The sequence below is a fragment of the Alosa pseudoharengus genome, unplaced genomic scaffold (assembly GCF_046254945.1).
Source record: "Alosa pseudoharengus isolate Yale_2024_CS ecotype anadromous, Long Island Sound unplaced genomic scaffold, YU_APseudo_1.1 YU_APseudo_1.1_scf_16, whole genome shotgun sequence".
Lineage (NCBI taxonomy): Eukaryota > Metazoa > Chordata > Actinopteri > Clupeiformes > Clupeidae > Alosa > Alosa pseudoharengus.
The window spans coordinates 27343588-27363232 of record NW_027468630.1 but is presented as its reverse complement, the minus strand read 5'-3'; the positions used below and the strand labels follow the sequence as shown (position 1 = coordinate 27363232).

At 40.0% G+C, this 19645-nt stretch overlaps 2 protein-coding genes across 3 annotated transcripts in view; both read left to right on the top strand.

Moving 5' to 3' along the window:
- The window catches only part of ppp3cb (protein phosphatase 3, catalytic subunit, beta isozyme), a 32138-nt gene extending 25701 nt beyond the window's left edge, over positions 1-6437 (top strand). Inside the window, exon 14 of the mRNA XM_076287580.1 lies at positions 1197-6437. Within this exon, the coding sequence (XP_076143695.1) occupies positions 1197-1218 (22 nt within the window). The 3' untranslated portion in view covers positions 1219-6437. The remainder of the gene's footprint in view (positions 1-1196) is intronic.
- Positions 1-19645, top strand: part of sting1 (stimulator of interferon response cGAMP interactor 1) — a 34020-nt gene that overhangs the window by 4218 nt on the left and 10157 nt on the right. For both annotated transcript variants that reach the window (XM_076287579.1, XM_076287578.1), the window contains exons 2-4: positions 6444-6673; positions 6949-7126; positions 9595-9703. In XM_076287579.1, coding sequence (XP_076143694.1) covers positions 6444-6673; positions 6949-7126; positions 9595-9703 — 517 coding nt within the window. The remainder of the gene's footprint in view (positions 1-6443; positions 6674-6948; positions 7127-9594; positions 9704-19645) is intronic.

The following is a 19645-nucleotide window of genomic DNA, read 5'->3' as shown; positions in this document are numbered from 1 at the left end:
TGTCCTTGTTTTCATTTATCTGTTCCGAAAAGTAGGTTCTTTTGGACTCTTTGATTATACATTGGGCCTCATTCCTATAAAAAAATTTGTAAATCATTGTAAAGATAGTGGACATTCTCCAACCCCAAGTTGGGTGACTGGCCATGGGTTTGATCTGGGAGCTTTGCATGCATGATTTGAATAATTATTGTACACATCCTGGTAGACGGGATGTCACATGAACACACACACACAGGTGTTAGGGCCCATTTACTGGTTCTCTGGAGGTGTTATTTTGGAAATTATAAATGACAGATGTAGATGTACTGATGTACATATGTACTGAATTATTGTGGTTCATGTCTGCGTGTTGAAGCATATCGTTCGGTTTGATTGTTGCAACACACACACACACAAACACGCAGAAAGAGAGGTAGTTAAACCATATAAGTGACTTACGGTTCTAACTCAACTCACATCTATGCCAAAATGAAACACTGCAATCAAAGCTTAACAATCCTTTCTAAAAATGTAATTACAGTTTTTGCCCATTGCTTACACACTAAAATCGAATGCTTAGACCAAAGCCTCAATACCTAAACTTCTTGTAGCATACTACACTGTGTAACCATAGCTTAAACACATTTTCTGCTTTGCACATTGTTTGCAATTCTGCAACACACTTATTGCGAAACACTACACATGATTTCTTAAATTAGTTCAAAAGTGAAATCTCCTGTTATTATTGAGAAAACACTTATATAAAATGCAAGCACATCTGGTAATTGGTAAAACCCATACACATAAGCTTACCTGAAAGCACTTACAGAGAAAACTTAACACCAATCAGAGGCTTAGCACTACAAATAGACTTCAGGTAAATTATTGTGTACCTGTTCAAGTGTGTACTTTTACATTGAGGACCAGATGTACTAACGTTTTTGCAATTGGTTAACTCTATTCAACTTTTCAGCTGTGGGCACGCAATTAGTATTGTAAAGGGGGCGGGGTAGGACAGTGATGAACTCTGTTTACGTAATGAAGTGACAGCTTAGTAAATTCCCCGCAATATGGCAAAGCACAGTGTTCGCTTTCTGCGCATAGAAAAACTTGGTGTTAGCGCTTTCTCTGTACATCCGGCCTTGAGTACCCATGTCCAGTTCTGCATTTGCCCCTTTACTCCCCATTTCTAAAACCTATCAAAGAATTATTTAAAGTGGACCAATGAAAAGTATATGACCACCAACCACATACCTGCATGCCTCTTTTGCAAGCAATGGAAGGGGCAGGCAGAGACATTGAGGTGGGGTCAGTTCAAGGATGCATATGGCACACAAGCTGATATCTTTACCGTTGCCTAGCCTGAGAAGACATCACCTGCGATGTCGACAAGGACTTGTGGCTAGATCTGAACAGAAGACAGGATCCATTACAGTGACCATCCCACCACACGCCCGCCACACACACACACAAGATTTTTTCCCCAGTAATTGTTTACACACTAACAAACGCATTTCATTTGAAAAAGCAACCTGGTCAATCGCTAACAACTAAGTGCAATTATAGCTCTATTACAGTTTTTTACAACTGTTCACACACGTTTTTAAAACTCTGTGTCTTTTTTTCTCTACACACAAAACCCACAACCCACAAAATGCAAAATGCCTCAAATCTCCAGCAAAATGACACAACATTCAAAATGTCACACATATCTCTAAAGCAAACATTCACCTCACATTATAAACACTTTTGTCATAATATGACATTTTGGATTCATTATACACACTGTTGCTCAAAACCTAAAACTCTACTGTCTTTCATGGGCTTCTATGTACAGTATATTTCCATACAAGAGTGAAAGTAATCTACAGAGAGAAGGTGAAATACAGTAAACATCAACCAAAAAGTGATTTTTCCCAAACAATTTGCTGTTGTGAATACAGTATTTTACAGCCAACAAGAACAAGGAAGCAAAATACAATGACCACCAGATGTACATGGAGTTTTGCAAAAACTGATTTGGCCAGACAGAATTTGCTTTTTCTAAAGTAATAAATTAGCTACTGACTACTATCAAATTACTTTGTGTGTGTGTGTGTGTCCGGGGGAGCAGTTGGGCGTGCGTATATTTCATAGGTATATTCATAGTTTAACGTAAAGTCGACTTTTAGTAGAACATTAGTAGAGCGTTAGTCCAATTCATTTTCATTTCAAAGTATCTGCATTGGTTCTGAACATTTGATTGAAAGGGATTGAAAGGGTCTACACCATAGAGTAATTCATAGGCCTATACTAAGACAATGATCGGATGTGGTGTTCAGTAAAGTAATGAGTGTTTGTACATTTAGGACTGAGTGTGAATAAGTGGCGAATAAGTGTGGCATTTTGATAGGTTGTGTTTGAGAAATTAAATCATGTTACTTCCTCTTAGATTTTTGTGAGTTGAAAATGTGTGATATCAGCTAAATTGGGCCACTTTTTGGTAAATCAGTTGGGAAAATAATATAATACTATATATGCCTTTTCCAAGTGTTTTTATGATTACTAATGACTGTTTTTGATCATTTTGTGTTGAAATTATGTCATTAAATATAATTATTTAGGCCCTACAGTTCTTGAAACATCAACTGTGCCAACTTTTTTTGCATAAGCAGTTTCAGGTAAAATGGGACAGCTGTTTCAGGTAAGCATTCGGCCAGTCAAAATGCAAAGGGAATGGTAATTTATCATCAATTTTAATTTTAAAAAACAATATTCATTTGAGCCATTAAAAAAAACACATTGTGGGTGTAAACTCACATATTCAAATGTGCAATTAAAAAAGACCATTTTGGAACAGCACAGATCAGTGAATAGATCAGTGACAGATCAGTGTGTGTGTGTGTGTGTGTGTGTGTGTGTGAACAACACATTTTGAACATTTTGCAAATTACAAAAAATCATACAAAACTGGTAACAGATATATTAAAAATTAAAACATTGTCTCCTCTCTCATCCTTCCTCCTCTCATTTCCTCTCTCTTTCCTTCTCCCTCTCTCCTCTCCTCTCACTTCATTCACATTTGGCATACTCACTGTAATAAAATATCGACCACCATTATTACTGGGGGGGGTCATGGTGAATGTGTGTGTGTACGTGTGTTTGTGTCCGTGCATGTGTGCGTGTTGGTTGGTGTTCGAGTGTGTGGTGAATGTGTATGTGCATGGGTGTGTGTACACACACACACACACACACCCTCACACACATATGTATGTGTTTGTGAGTGACACAGAGGATGGCCCATTTTAGCTGAAACCATGTGGCCCATTTTACCTCAGTGGGTTAAGGTAAATTGGGCCGCTAAGAAAAACATCACTTATACAAAAAATAAGTTCATATACCAAACTAACAGCATTATTTCTGGTGGATGCCATCAAGACAGATATTATGCATAGTTTTTTTATGTGCATGTTTTTTTTTTTTATAGATTTATCATCCTTATAATAGTTTAGTTAGATTTGATATGCCAGGCTACTTACCATGCAGCTTTCTGCTGCAGTCTTGATTTGAACTATTGCCCCGCCCACCATAGCAACCATAAACCAATCAAATCACCTGTTACTTGTCAAGCACAGTTATGACAACAGTTTGAAATCCTTTGCAGTCATTGGTTCTAAATTCCAGAGGGGCTGGGACCCCCAAACCTTAAATGGCCCATTTTAGCTGATGGCCCATTTTACCTGATATCACCCTGTGTGGTGAAAAATGTGTATTGTGTTTTGCAAAATGTGTTTTAGGCAATTGAAAACTGATCCAAACACCGAGAATTAGTGTAGGCTACGGTTTTGCAGACTTGATGTGGGGTTATGGTGTTTGAAAGACATGTTTAGAAAATAGTGTGATAAGCTAAAAGTGTGTGTAAGCAGATGAAAAAAACTGTAGGCCATCATATACAACGTTTTTTTACACAACAAATACAGAAAGGATGGAGGCAGCAAAAGTAGAGGAGTCAACAAACTTATTCAAAATCATCCCCCACCTGTCCAGGATTTTTCTGATTGTCCAGGATTTTCATGGTCTGTCCAGGAAAATAAAAATCCTGGACACTGAATGTCCCGGATTTTTGTACATGATGCGCAAAATGTGTATTTCAGTTTGATTGAAGCGTGCCTACGTCCTTAAACGTATGCACAGCCTTATTGGCTCTACAAAAATTACGTAGCATAACATGGGTGGTGGTGGTGGGGGCACGCACCGTGGAGGTTCATTAGAAATGGTAAGGTGGAGACGGAGAGTGTGTGGGACAAGGAGAGACAGAGAAAGGAAAGTTTATTCCACATAAGCAAAAAAGCAGAACCTAATTATGTATTCCCCCTTTTTTCTCAATACTGCCCCCAGGTGTCCACAACTAAAAACTGTGGAAAATATAACAAAATAATAAAGGTCTGCTATTAAATAAAGCAATTAACTAACCAAATAACTAGAAATTGTCATTCTTACTCATTTTAGCTATACAATTGTCGCTTAGAATGACGGTTTTTATCTTGGGTTAGATGTGCGAAAGGCGCCGTTGCTTACAAACAAAAAGGTCGATTGGATGGTCAAAATGTCCAGGATTTTTGTCAGACACAGGTGGCAACCCTATCCCCCCCCCCTCTGGTTTTTACACAAATCGCACCCTGGTGAGAGCCATAGGCTATATTTGAGCAGAGCTGGCAAAAGATCATTGAAGAACTAAACGTGAATTGTTCTTAAAGTGACAGTGCACCATTTATACATTTGTTAAACAGCATCAAATTAGCAGTATTTTTTAAAGCAATTAATATTTTAAAACAAATTTACTTTGTTATTGTAATCATTTAAATGATATAAAATGTTATATCATGCGGCCCGCCGACCAATTTTTAAAATCCAATAGCCGGCTTCAGACCGTAGAGCCAGGCCAGGCTAGGGTAATTTGAGGGGCCACCTGGTGATGGATACAAATCCGCTTGGAGCTCCGGTGGAATTTTGATTTCAGAAAGATGTGCCGCGTGAGTGGCCACCCACCAGCCCAGCACCAAACTCCGAGCGCACAGTAAAGAAAATAGGATTTTGGCAGTAAATGCTCCTGCTAAGAACCAAACCAGACTTTGTTCAAATATACACACATCTATGGCTACTGGAAAATGTAAGGTTCATTTATCAAATGTTATTTTGAAGTATTAAAAAACATCTTTATTTTAGAATTTCTGAACGAAAGGGGCTGAAACTGAAATTGGAGCTTTTACTATCGTTCTTTATGTAGCTAGAAAGCCTAGGATATTCCACACTATCGATAGCATAAAACACACTGGCAGGAATAATTTATTGGGACGCTTGTCTATGTTAATTAACTCATAATAAGTTCACTTTTAATTTTAGCCAACTACTTGGCGACTTCTGGACAGAGTTAGCCTACAGCCAGGCAAACATCTTTAATACGGACGTAACTCTACACTCGGTGTACTAGCAAATACTGCTGTGTTTTTGTGCTTTCATAGCCATTCCATTCTATCATGTAGACCGTGCCTAGGTTGGTTAAGAGTATTTGAATGTTTATTGTGGTAATATGGTGGCAACATGGGGCGTAAGCTAAGGTAAGCTAACTGGCTCCTTTGTTTTGTGTTTGTGACGGACTGTGCCTAGGTTGATGGTGGTTGGCTAGGGTTTTTATGGTTATGGTTCAGTCCACATCAACGGGACGGACCAACCTAGCCCATGCCTAGGCTGGTTAAGAGTATGTTGGGTATTGGATATTTCAATGTGGTAATATGGTGGCAGCATGGAGGGGAGTGTCTCCAGGACGCTGGTTTCACTGTTCACATCTTCATGAGATGTTGTGGGCCTAACTTAACGAAAAATCGGTGAATGAGGGTGCCCACTTAATAACCCCAGTGACATGCCGCATACTATATACTGCTGTTGGATGGGCCATTTGTCTTGTGTTTGTGACCATTGGTTGGCAGATTTGTGGTTAGCGTGCTTTTTTAAGTTAATTTGAGTAGGGGCTTCTGAATGTGTTTTTACCTTGAATTTTGGCACAAGGGACTATAACATCTAATCCTGTGTATTAATGTAATACACAGTGTTTAAAGTAGGCTACAAGAAGTTTAGGTATTGAGGCTTTGGTCTAAGCATTAGATTTTAGTCTGTAAGCAATGGGCAAAAACTGTAATGATTCATCCTCATTGGGGGCTGTATGAGGTGTGTGTGTGTGTGTGTGTGTGTGTGTGTGTGTGTGTGTGTACGTACTTATTGCAAAACATCTCACAAGAAAGAGGTTAGCCTAACCTTAAAATAGCCAGAGATTAATGTAAGTGTAAAATTAAATGTAAATGAGATATTTTTAAATATGTGTCTATGCGTAAGTGTAATCACTGAACAAAGGGTGACACAGGAGTCACCCTAATGTTAACATCTTATAACAAATCATTTTGTGTGTGTGTGTGTGTGTGGTCCCACAGATGATGCCAGTGAGTGTGTACGAGTCAGTGGTTCCGAGACCTCGGGGGCGGTTGCCACAGGTGTGTGGTCTGGTGGTCAGTGTTGTGTGTGTTCTGATGGCAGGGGTGTGTGTGTCCGACAACACCATCCTCAACCAGGCCAAAGTGGTTCTCTACGGCCTGGGTGTGGGCGTCGTCCTGTATGCAGCCTGTCTATTAGTGGAAGAGGCCACCTCGCATTTCATGCAACGGTAAGTGTAGACATCTCTATTTTTCAGTGTGTATTTTAGTGTTAAATCTGGTGTAAGCATAGTTCTAATTGCACATTTTGCAAGACAGTCAGACTAACTCATTCCAAAATTCTCATCATTTTATGGGTTCAGTGCAGTGTTGTGTGTGTGTGTTTATGTATGCATGTCTGGGGTGTTCATGTGGGACTGAGCAAATAGGGGACTAAACCTTACACATGTTTGTGTGTGTGTGTGTGTGTGTGTGTGTGTGTTTGAGGTGAGTATCCCATCCACAGGTACAACAGCAGTGTGAGCGGTATGCTGAGGGCGTGTGTGTGTTGGAGAGTACAGGCCGCGGTGGCTGTCCTGACCCTGGTGTGTGTGTTTAGCGGAGACGCTCTCAGTGGGGATGAGAGGGGCAGGGTTCTCCTCCTAGCTGCCTGCTATCTACTACTCAAGATATCTGGGCTGCTGGTGAGACATGTACACACACACACACACACACACACACACACACACAAACATGTGTAAGGTTTGGTCCCCTATTTGCTCTTTGTTTTGGGGTATGGGCAGAGTTGTAAAGTAACTAAGTAGAAATACTTAAGTACAGTAGTATGAATACTTAAGTATGAATGGGGAGTATCTGTACTTGAGTTTTTATTTTTCTTCCTACTTTTACTTTTACTTTAGTACATTTTTTAAATGAAATGTACCGGTATACTTTTACTCCACTACATTTTCATTAGCAGCATTAGAAAGCAAGTAGAAAGTAGGCTAAAATAATGTGCAAATGAAAACAAAAGTCACAGTTTCCATTCAGTATGTTAGATATTTGCAACCCAAAGAATGAGCAATGAATGCAGACGTAGTGACAGAGCAAATATAGCACACCAAGGCCTATGAAGGCTGTTGTAAGGAGCTGAATTAAATTAAAATTATAACTGCTTGCTTGTCATGAATAGCATTTTGTTTAGCACTTTTGTTTTGGCTTTCAAAGTGTGTTTATGGAGTGTGATGTAGCTGCCTTTCTAAACATGTTGGATAAATGTCATTAAAGGCCTATAAAAGGAAGCAGCAGTGAAAAATGAATGGCAGCCATACCTTTGTTCAGGCTTGAAAGACAAGTGTAGGCACCAAGTTTTAAGATGCTGCATGAACTTAATAGCATATCCAAAGTTCTGACTGCTTTCTTTTTCATTAAAAGCATACGAAGGGAGGGGGTTGTCACCCCACCTGGCCTCAAAAGCTTTTACTAGTACTTTGTACTTCTACTCTCAGTACTTAAGTATGCTTTATAATGGGCTACTTGTCATACTTAAGTACTGTAAATAATAGATACTTTAAGACTTTTACTTAAGTGATATGCTTATAGATTATTTTTACTTAAAGGAATTATCCGGAGTAAAATGCACTTTAGATCGATTTCCGGATGATTGGGGGTACATACGTTGAGTTGACATCAAAATTATGTCATTCGGATGTGTTTTGAGAAAGTTCGATTGTACCGTTTTCAGTCACAACTCGTAGCCTGGAAGTGAGCGGGGCATTTCAATTGCGCCGCTACAAAACCCTATTTTTGTACCTCTTCTACAGTTCCAAACAACATAACACTTACGTGGTAGTTACGTGGTTTGCCGCCACCTTGAGGGGAAAGTCCGTAGGAGTCTTATTGCTGAGTGTGTTGTAACACGCTCTGGAAATTCACAATTTCGTCGCCGTTTAAAAAAAAAAAAAAACATAGTCCAGTATTTCTTTCGAAATTGAAATGAAGTTTTATGGACTGGACTATGTTTTTTTTTTTTTAAAACGGCGACGAAATTGTGAATTTCCAGAGCGTGTTACACAGCAATAAGACTCCTACGGACTTTCCCCTCAAGGTGGCGGCAAAGATGGCAACATTCCCGGAAAGGTACTGGCTTGATGAAATTCATTCTGGACTCTCTATTCGACCACATAAAGACCTCGGGATACTTCGGTTTGGCTTTAGGGACCCTCTACTCACTACCACGTAAGTGTTATGTTGTGTAACTGTAGAAGAGGTACAAAAATAGCGTTTTGTAGCGGCGCAATTGAAATGCCCCGCTCACTTCCAGGCTACGAGTTGTGACTGAAAACGGTACAATCGAACTTTCTCAAAACACATCCGAATGACATAATTTTGATGTCAACTCAACGTATGTACCCCCAATCATCCGGAAATCGATCTAAAGTGCATTTCACTCCGGATAATTCCTTTAAGTCATTTTCTGATCAAATATCTGTTCTTCTACTCAAGTGTGGGTTTCGGATACTTTATACAACTCTGGGTATGGGTGCAGTACTAAGTTATGGGATAGCCAAGTTGCCCTTCTTTACAACAACAATAAAACTTGCTTATTCACAAAAGGAAGTTGTTTTTCAAGTAACAAAACAGCACCTTGGCAATTTCTTTGCCAACAGATTATTTTTGGCAATATATTTGATCATGTTCTGCTGTAAAATCTATTTGTATATTTTCATGGAGTTTCTGACATGAAGCACAAAATGAACCATCAAAGTAGCAGTATCATTATTCTGTGAAAGTGTTCTCTGCAAGCTCCCCTTTTAGTAATGGCACGCCACAGACCCAGTCAGCTGTTTCCTCTTTTTGACTCAGTGTTTAACCAACAGAAAAGTCCAATTTGATTCTGTGGCTTTCTAGAGAAGTTTCTGTGAGATATAATAGCATAAATGCCGAACCGACACATCCTGAACTAATACAATATCAGCACCTTCTATTAGCAAAGAAATCAAAGCCCAGGAAGTGGCTAAGTGGAAGAAAGAAGGAAAATCTGTCTTGTGCATAGGAATATCACATACTAATGAAATACAAAATAAAAGACAAAGAACTACTTACTTACACATTATATATTAACATTGTGTGTGTGTGTGTGTGTGTGTGTGTGTGTGTGTGCGCGTTTCAGGCTCCAAGTGCAGTGGAGATCTCTGAGATCTGTGAGTCGCATCGGATGAATGTGGCCCATGGGTTGGCCTGGTCCTTTTACCTGGGCTATCTGAAGTTAGTTCTCCCCTGTAAGTGCTGCCATACACATCTGTTGATATGTCCCCCCTATCTACCCTGGGAATCCAGAGTTCTCGTAGAAGCTTTTGCTCAGCGAGAGACTCTGGCAACGAGTAATGATGCATGTAACTTTTGCCCCTTGCATCGCGGGGAACCAATCATATCTGTGTATCTGATATAGGCGGGCCAGAGGCGAGCTAAACAGATGACAGACATAATGTTATCCAATTGCGTCGAAGTCCGGAATCAGTCAGTTAACATTGATCGTATAGTGTTGCGTGCAGTGAGATTTTCAAATGCGTGCCTGGTGCCGCCCCTCGAGTTGGGCCATTACGTTATTTGTGGCCAGACCCTTAATCTTTCAGATTGGGTCTGGTCCTCCAGGCCACCCCCTACCCATATTCCCCATGATGTCCTGCTATTCGCCTTATTCACCCGGCGGCCAGAACGAGGCTAAAGGGTACACTTGCCATTACACCTCAATTCAGCAAAGTGGTGGTAGTGGCGGTAATGCACTCCGTTTGCAAACTGCCAAAAAAAAGCTCACCGAAAAAGAAGGGTTCGCTGGCCTGTTCTTCTTCTTCAGTGAGATTTTTAGCAGTTTGCAAACTGAGTGCATTGCCACCACCATCTGCTGGACTTCGGTATATATGGCAAGTGTACCCTTTAGCCTCGTTCTGTCCGCCGGGTGAATAAGGCGAATTGCCACCTGCATCTGATGTGGCCCCATCAGAATAGCCCTTTAGTTGGCCGTTAAAGCGGTTAATGCCCCAGGGGATGTCACCTAACCTGTTATAGGTGTGTCCCTCTAAGAGCATGTGTGGTTGGCACAGTAAGTTAGTCAACATTGCCAGTAGGTTAGCGTTAGCACTTGAACCAGAATTTTTCACAATTGAATCGTTCCGAACAGAAACAGTATTTTAAAATTTCAGGTTTTCGGTTCAACCCTAAAATTTATCTTCCTGAACTGGTTAGAACAAAAAAATAAAGTTCCCGAACCGGTTAATAACGTTCCATGTCAGCTGCGGGACATACAAATAAGTGGGCTGATCATTAGGACATTAAAATTATATTGTTAGTCTACATATGTCTCTATCCTGTCATCAAACATAAAAAAAAAAACACTATAGGCTACATTATGTAAGCGGCATATCTGTAATTCTGACATGCCTACATTTTTTTCAGTATTATACATGAATTAAGGAAAATGTCTGCCAAGTTGTTTATTGGCAAACAACTGAACACATATCCATTATACTTCTTACATAGCTCAATTGGTGCAAATGACTACTGTAATATGGTAGGCTACATTGCTGCCATTGTGAACATCAATTGGCCAAACCTGGTCAGGGCCCAATCAGTGCATTTTTGTCTCTCTTATGTCATCAGACAATGTAAAACCACAATGGTGTCTACATAGCTGCCACTGAATATTAAACCAGTTTAATACCAGAAGGAAATTACAAAAGATTCTGCCTGTACAGCTGGCGGCAAGCTTCTCCATTACATTTCTCCTGATGAGTAAACGACCGGAAGTCAACCTCACCAAGTCATATTGCACAGAAATCTTGTCAAAGAACGAAAAAAACTAGATGTACCACATAGCGGTACAAAATATGACCACCGCTCAGTCCTGTACATCCATTCCGCGAAAATAAGTCATATTAATGAATTTGTCTCCATCTTCTACTCCATCCCCCACTCTTGAAACTTGTTGTGTATGCTTGTTTGTAATGTGTGTGTGCGGGTTGCACACAAAGTCGCCTACTGGCGCTGCAAAGGTGAATAGATTTGTAGCATTGTTGTAAAACTTTTAAAATCTCTAAACAATCACAAGTAGGGCAGTTCATCACAGTCCATCCATTGCAACTGGACTGATGAAAGGTACACCTGTAGGCTACATTGTATTTGGGAAAAGCAGAAGGTAGCAGCATAATGTATTTATTTATTTATTATTAAAGAAAACAATCCCTGTCAGTTCCATGCAGTTTTCAACAGCTATTAAGAAGAGAGGTCATTTTTGTGAATGTTTCTTCTTCTACATATGCATAAGTTTAGTCATCTAGTTCATATGATATTCAGCTTTATTGTCAATGCACAAATTAAATACCAGTAGTCTAAAACAAAATGTCGTTTTACCCAGTGGTGCAAATAACTGATATGTCCAAAAGGGCCTTCATGAAATACATTGCTAGACTGTTCATACACATTTTAACGGGCCAAGTTGAAGAGCTACCGTCCGTTATTGTTCGTGCAAATAATAGGCTGATTCATGTTCCCTTGCATTTTGCAACTATGAGGTCCATGGTTAGTCTGGCTTTCGCCAGACCAAGCTCAATCTTTTAAGAAATCGAAAAAGAAATCGCCGGCAGATCAGGCTGAGTTCACCCAGCCTATAGTAGTTAGGTGTTTCGGTGTCCCGGGTATTGTTGACCAAAAATTCAGGAAGTAGATGACGGGAACACCGGGGCACATGAAATTTGGTGGGTATGTAGCCCCACTAGACTTTTACGGAAAAATTTCGTTTTGTCCCCGGGGGCCACTCCCCCCCCCCGCGCTGGGCCACCCGAAACCCAAAAAATGCAGTTTTTCCTAAATAACTACCTGAACCGTGGCACCGAGGATGAAGACATTTTTATGGTATGTTGGTCTCAAGGGCCCACATCAACCTAGCCCATAATCACTCATTTGTGATTTGCACCCCCCCCCCCCCGGTAAAAAATGAAAATGCAATATCATTCTGCTTTAATCGCCCCTCTCTTCAGTTAAGATGTTCAGAACTGCACCAAATTTTATGTGTATGATAAACCTGACATTCTCTGGGGGTATGCCAAGTTTCGTAGAATTTCATCCATGGGGGGGGTCTAAAAAAATTAAGTTATGTGTACATTTAGTGACTGTAGTGTAGTGTCTCATTGGCCTGTAGATGGTGGTGCACACATATACACACGCACACACACACACAGGCACGCACATACCATCGATATCGGCTAACGGCCGATACATAATTACAAATTCAGTAGGATTAAAGGAAAACCAAATATTCATCATAATTTGCCTGCATTTTCAGTAGTGGCGTTACATAGTCGTTTGTCCACCAGATGGCGCATCGTTGCAGTGAGACGTAATTTTGTTGGGAGTTAATCTAAAGTGGGTTGGAAAGACAATACGCAGAGAACGTCTAATAAGGGTAGGATGATTTCTGCATGACATGTAATTCCCATTTCTTCTTGAAGCCGAAATAAATCTGACAATGTTTATTGGACATGCTTGGTTTTTACTGCAGGTAGGGGAGTTCATCTTAAATTATATCAATAGCCTAGGACGTAGGTAAAATAATGTTACCGTTAGCATTGGTTGAGTGATGGAGGCCAATTTGATTATTGATGTATTTGTAGAAAACCATCGATGCGGTTCGACTGTCATCTCATTTGCTTATGACCATAACATAGGCTACTAACAGGAGCTAAGTGAGTTAGCCACAACACGTTCGCTACGTGATGGTTGTCTAATGGAAAATATATAGACTACCTGAAAGATAACCTGTCTATGATGCATCCTAAACACTGAGAGATGAGTTGATGAGTTGAGAGATGTATCCAGGGCAGGGCTGTACCTACACATATTTGTTGCACATGCTACAAAAATCATTCTTTGCGATGGAAGATTTAGTACCAACGTTACACCGGTCCGATACAGTTTTGCTTATGGCTATACCGTGAGACTGAGACGCTTTTTGTTTGTTCGAAGTGCGTGTTTAGGGTGTGAGAGGGGAGTCAATGTGATTTGATTCCAGCTTGGTAGTTGTATTCTATGCGATTAAAAAACATGTGTGTGTGAAGTATCCAAACAATGATAACGCTTTCATTATGGCTGCTTTAGCCACAGACCTTGAGCTACTGTACAGTGGGTTGGGTTCAATTTAGAAGTGTCCACTTCATTCGCGCTTTCCGTGATTCACACAGCTGCGTGAAATGTATTACTACTGATATGCAAAACTATTAACTTTTCGCCAAGAGGTGGCAGCTTAAGTCCGCTTGATACTGTAAGCCAGGGCTCCTAAATTGGCGGACAGTGTCCGGCCCGCGAGGTCATTTGTACTGGCCCTTTTACAACATAAGCTTGTTGTAAAAGGCATAACTTGTTATATTTAAGAACTAGGTTCGCTAGCTCTGTGTGTTATGAGTCCCATAGAACAACACTGCCATCTACTGGATTAGAAAGTCTGTCAGCAGGCGAATTAGAGGTAGGCTATTTGTGGATCTGGGTGGCTTCTCTGCCGTAAAGATTGTCTCAAAAACACGTGTGCTGATTCACAAATGCGAAAACGAAAACTGCGTGTGCTGGTGATCCACAAATGCAAAATTAGAATTCACAAAGGCCATTTTCAGTTTTACAAATGCCATTTAATTTACAAATACACATCTACAATGTGAAAACGAATTTACAAGTTACAAATATGATTTTTTCACGTGTGGATTTGTGGGACTTTCATGCGAAGAACGTCTCAAAAACACGTAACTTTGGAAAGCGAAGAATGCGTGTGCTGGTGATCCACAAATGCAGAATCACATTTCACAAATTAAATTTTTGGTTTTACAAATGGCATTTTATTTACAAATGCACATCTATATTTGTAAAAATCAATATACGAGTTACAAATATAATTTTTTTATTTGTAGGTATCAAAACACACATGCAAATCAAGAAATATTTGTGGATCCCCCTCTGTGCATATACAAATATTATTGAGACAAATTTAGCTCTATACTTAAGCTGTTCTCCACTCTTGCAGCACATTTGCCACACTCGCTTTAGTCTTGCAGCCACTGACCAGCCCATTGAACAAGTTAGGCTACAATTCATTACATTTGTACATAAGCTGAACGTAAGTGCCATAGTTTAGTTTCAACCTAAATTGGCACTACGTTGGAGTTCATGAACTATTTAACAGGTTGCACCACACAAATAGTTTCTGTAGACAGGTCATCTGCTGGAAACATTAGGCCTAGTTTTTGGTCAAAGTTTTCTCCATGGATTCCTGGTCAGAACCCCTATTGGAACATATTAAAACTTGGGGCATGTTGAATTTTGTCCAAAAATCCAATATGGCCACCGAATTCCAAAATGGCACATTTTTGGGTAGGGAGCTAAAGCTATGCCATAGTCAGTCAGTCTATTCTATGGCCACCGAATTCCAAAATGGCACATTTTTGGGTAGGGAGCTAAAGCTATGCCATAGTCAGTCAGTCTATACAAAGTTATACAAGTTAGGCTCAGAGTTACAAAATGTCATTTGTAATGTCATCTGCGCAACACGTATCATGCGCAGCTTCTCCACTCGCACGCATCACACCGGGCCTGCTGTGCTGTATTGTGTAGTTTAAGTGCAACGTGAAGCTTGAAGATGTAAAGAAAAAAAAAATAAAACAGGAGAAATAACTTCGAGCAAGTTTGGAGAAAAGTCGGAGGTAGGCTATGCATTTGTGCTTTGTTGCGTGCATTAAGTGCGCACGATGTTCACCTATGACAGCAAAAAGACTTTAAGATGAACATGAAGCAGGCTTGCCATGACAGAAATAATGATAGCCAGCCTTCAATGTCCTCTTTTGTCACTTCTCCAAGCATACACCTGAGAGCGAGGCAAGCCCCCACAGAGAAATGCCTTGAGTTTTGCTGCAGGGACATACTTTTACGTTGTAAGTGGCTAACGTTTCTTCATTCGGATTCATTTGCAATCCATTCCATTCTGAATAAACAAACATAGTTTAGCCTGTATTCTTCATTATTGCATTATTCATTGATATAATTCTAAACGGATTTCTAGCTCAAACAGCTCGGACTTGTAGTTGAGAACGTCAGTTATAATGGCCCACACGTATTTAAAAAATGTCGGGTTTAAATCGGGCTCGGGCTCATAATTACAGTTAATGTGTCGGGCCGGGTCGGGCTCGGGCACAATGTGCACGGGCTCGGGTAGGGTCGGGCTTGATTTTTTGGGCCCGATCTAAGCTCTATAGTGGGCTACTGACTTGTCATTACATGAATGCAGATGGGCATTTTTCACAGGTTATCGGGAACTTCCCGTTTCTTCTGTCACAAATGAATGTGTTAATACATGTTGCCTAACAAAACATATACAACAGAAAACGTTCTTCTTAACACATAAATTAGCAAAATCTACCGAAATTATTTGTATGTGGTCGTCACGTTATCTGTCATTGATTTGGGCTACAGCGTAAAACTTTATCTAGCTTCATCTAACTAGTTTATCAGGTGACCAGTCGGCAAAAATGCTTGTTTGGTGCTGAATGAGACATTTTACTGCACAACAAAATTATTACATGTTGGGCTTAGAGGGCAAACTGTAAGATTTTGCTTGATCTGTATGTTACCTGGCTGATGGGTCACGGGAGAAGCAGCCTGTCAGCGACCATGCCTGCTATCTGAAGACGCTTACTGAACTGCTATGGTGTCTGGCGTGCCCTGAGTTCACGTGACAAAGGAAGAGAGATAGGCTGGTCGGGTGTGCGCAAGGAGGTGGCTCATTTCGGGGCATTGTTTCAGTCGTTTTTAATGGCTCAGGTTTTCAAAAGATCATTTCAAAAAGGACCTCAGTAAAATCTTAATAATATTAATAATTTAAAAAAAAGGGCATTTTCGTTGATAAAGGGAAAACTTCCTAGTGCTTTAGCACCACCTAGTGTCTATGTATGCACGCCTATGCATAAAGGTGATGGAATTACAAAAAATACTATTTTATCACTCGGCTAGATATATTGTTACTATTACTATATTAAAGGGAAACTTGGCAGGATTTCCCCCTCTGCTGGAGAAATGTGCATTATGCTATTTCAAACTGTGGGAAAAGGTAACGATAAAGCACATGGATTTGTTTACAAGCTAGCGAACAGTTAGCATAAGTTTGGCAGAACAATGTGGATGTTACAAGGTAAGAAACACGATTTAAAACTAGTTTCTTGTTTCTCACTTCTCTTTCCGGGACGGTAGTCTCAATGTTGCAAGGTTGGTTTTCCGCCTGAGGACGCTAGGCGCAGCGGGAAAAGTCACCATTTTCACCGGAACAGGTCATTTAACCATCCAAATGATTTCTAAATGGGTTTATTACATTGAAATAGTTGCCAAGTTCCCCTTTAATGATAGTAATACTAAGAGCTGCTGAGAGAAAATGACGTAAATCCAGAGATGGAAATGGTCTTAGTAACTGCAGTCTTTGCTATCATCTTTTTCATTCACTGTTACACTTGCAAAAAAGACATTCTATCAGAGCAAGATTGAGAGCGCAACTGACAGTAGAAAACTTTTTCAACTTTCAAGTCTCTTCTCAATCCTCCACCACTGCCATAGGCTACTTCACTGTCAGCAGATGATCTTGCAACATTTTCACTGAAAGTTGCTTCACCCTCCTGTTGTGTTCGTTTTATGTTTACGGTACTAGTTTTGTGTTCCCGGTCAAAAATGACAGCTGCATTATAACTTGTTATAAATCAGTAACACACATATTATCATCTAATGTTGGGATAGACCTTTGTATCAACTTGTGTTCTATTGGATATAACCAGTTTTAAACTTCCATTTGGTATTTACAGTATGGCCTGCAGGCCTCACTGACCTGAGCTCATGCAAGTCAGAAAGGGGAAGATTCCATTGGGGAAAGGTTCCAATGGGGGCTGGCATAGAAGCAAAGAGGGGGAGTGAGGGTGTGTTTGTGTGTGTGTTTTAATGTACAGAAGCATATATAGTCCATCTGATCAATAAGTATGTGCCTGGACTCAATTTTATACACTTCACCCATTAATTTCTAATGGCCAGTCATTTTTGACCGAAAATACACATGGGTGTTCTATAAAACAGTTAAAAAAGTTAAAATACTCAAATTGTTATACAACATATCAACATTTGTTTTGTGTGTTCAGATGCCCTGTGTTAACAAAGCCAAGAAGCCTCATGGTAATGAGAATAAGTTAACAATATTTTTTAGAGAGAAGAATTGTAAATCGGTCATATTTGACTGCAAACACAACAGGATAAGTGCTCAGTTTGATGAGCCCATTAGGAGAGCTTTGCCTGTGAATTGTTGGACTCTTTCTCTCCTCTTGAAGAGGTTTCTCTACTGCTTCTGCAAAGTCATCCAACAACATGCCCTTTGGATCCTGTCCCGTCTATTCTTCTGCAGTCTGTCACACCTGCTGTTCTGCCAGCAGTCATGCATGTTAGGGCTGGGATAAACGATTATTTTTTAAACGATTAATCTAGCGATTATTTTTTCGATGCATCGATTAATCTAACGATTCATTTTTTCAGTCCGATTCGATTTCGATTCGATTCGATTATCGATTATCTCCCCATTAATTTACTAATAGCAACTTATACATGTTTATTTACATATCTGAATGAAAAAACATGAATTCTTTAACATTGCAATATATGTTTATTGCTCTTAAGATTCCAAAATAAAAGACTATACAAGTGCAAAGTAATGCATTCTTAGTCAGAGGTAGCATTCAATAAAGTTCAGTAGTGTAGGCCTATGTCTAATTGAGTGCCTGTCATTTTAAGACGTTCGTGTGGGAATGCTTGCAATTAACATAAACACAGTTAAATGGCTGCTGATGTGTGGATGCAATTCATAACGTAGTTAGTTCAAATAACGGTTCGTACTTCTCCTTTGGACAAGCACTTTTGAGTCTTGGAAAACACTTTTCCATTTACATCGGGATTTTGCAAACATTCAGAGTCAATAAAATGAGCCCTGCATGAATAACGAATACAAGCAGCTGCAAGTAAGCATGCTAAACTTGACATCCAAACAGTATTCTAACGTTAGCTCTGAGATACTGCTTGATTGCATACTGTAGCCTAACCTTAGTTTAGTCTCCTCAATGTAGGCTACTACCGTATGTTGCAGAGTTTAGTTTAACTTTAATGCAGCAGTTTTGAACAAGCGCAGCATGGTCACGATGCTAAGCGGATTTAATAGCAATTTAGCCCACTGTGTTCTATGCAGTGCTTCTATGTGGCAACAACAATCGTGAATATTTTGTTAAATGCACATGCAGAGGAGAAGCGTCTATGAGGAGGAGCAGCGGGCTCGTTACGAGAGAGAGCGGGCGGGGCGAGGAAAGGGAGACATTTTTACTGTGTGAGTAAAAAGTGCAGCTCAATGAAATTATTTTATCTTGTCTTTAATTTAAATAGTAGGCCTACAACATAGAACATAAATGTGTGGTGGCCGGTTTTGATTTCGTAGTGCCCAGCCACAGATTAGTCAACGTATGGAAAACACTGAAGGTGTAAAATTAAAAATATTTAGCAGCACACGTTATGCTTGACGAATCGACGCTCATATTTTGCGTCGACGTATTTTTTGCGTCGACGTCATCGATTACGTCGACGCGTTGTCCCAGCCCTAATGCATGTGCTTTTAAACAGGCAAGGGTTATGTCTTTGCTAAAAAAAAGTACACTTCATACAATTGATGAAGAACTACAGACCTGTCTCCCTTCTTCCTTTCTTGTTGGCTTTGAAGGAAGTGTTCTTCAAGCAAGTCTATGACTTCCTGTATCAGAACAAACTGCTAGACCGTATGCAGTCTGGTTTCAAGAGTGGTCATTCTACTGAAATTGCTCTGTCTGTGACTGAAGCATTGAGAGTAGCTAATGTAACCTATTTACATTTACTGTTACTGTTTAACCTGCGTGGTTTAGCCCTGCACACTCCCGGACTCAAACCCGTAAACAGCAGCACCTCAAATCAGGAGTCTGCTCTGTCATCAGTATTAATTCTACTAGACTTACCTGCAGTGCAGCCTTTGATACTGTAAACCATGACATTTTCCTTTCTACACTGTCTGAACAGGGAATTTCTGGGAAAGATCTTGGTTTGAATCCTACCTTAAAGTGCGTTCTTTCAGTGTGTCTTGTATCAAAGTA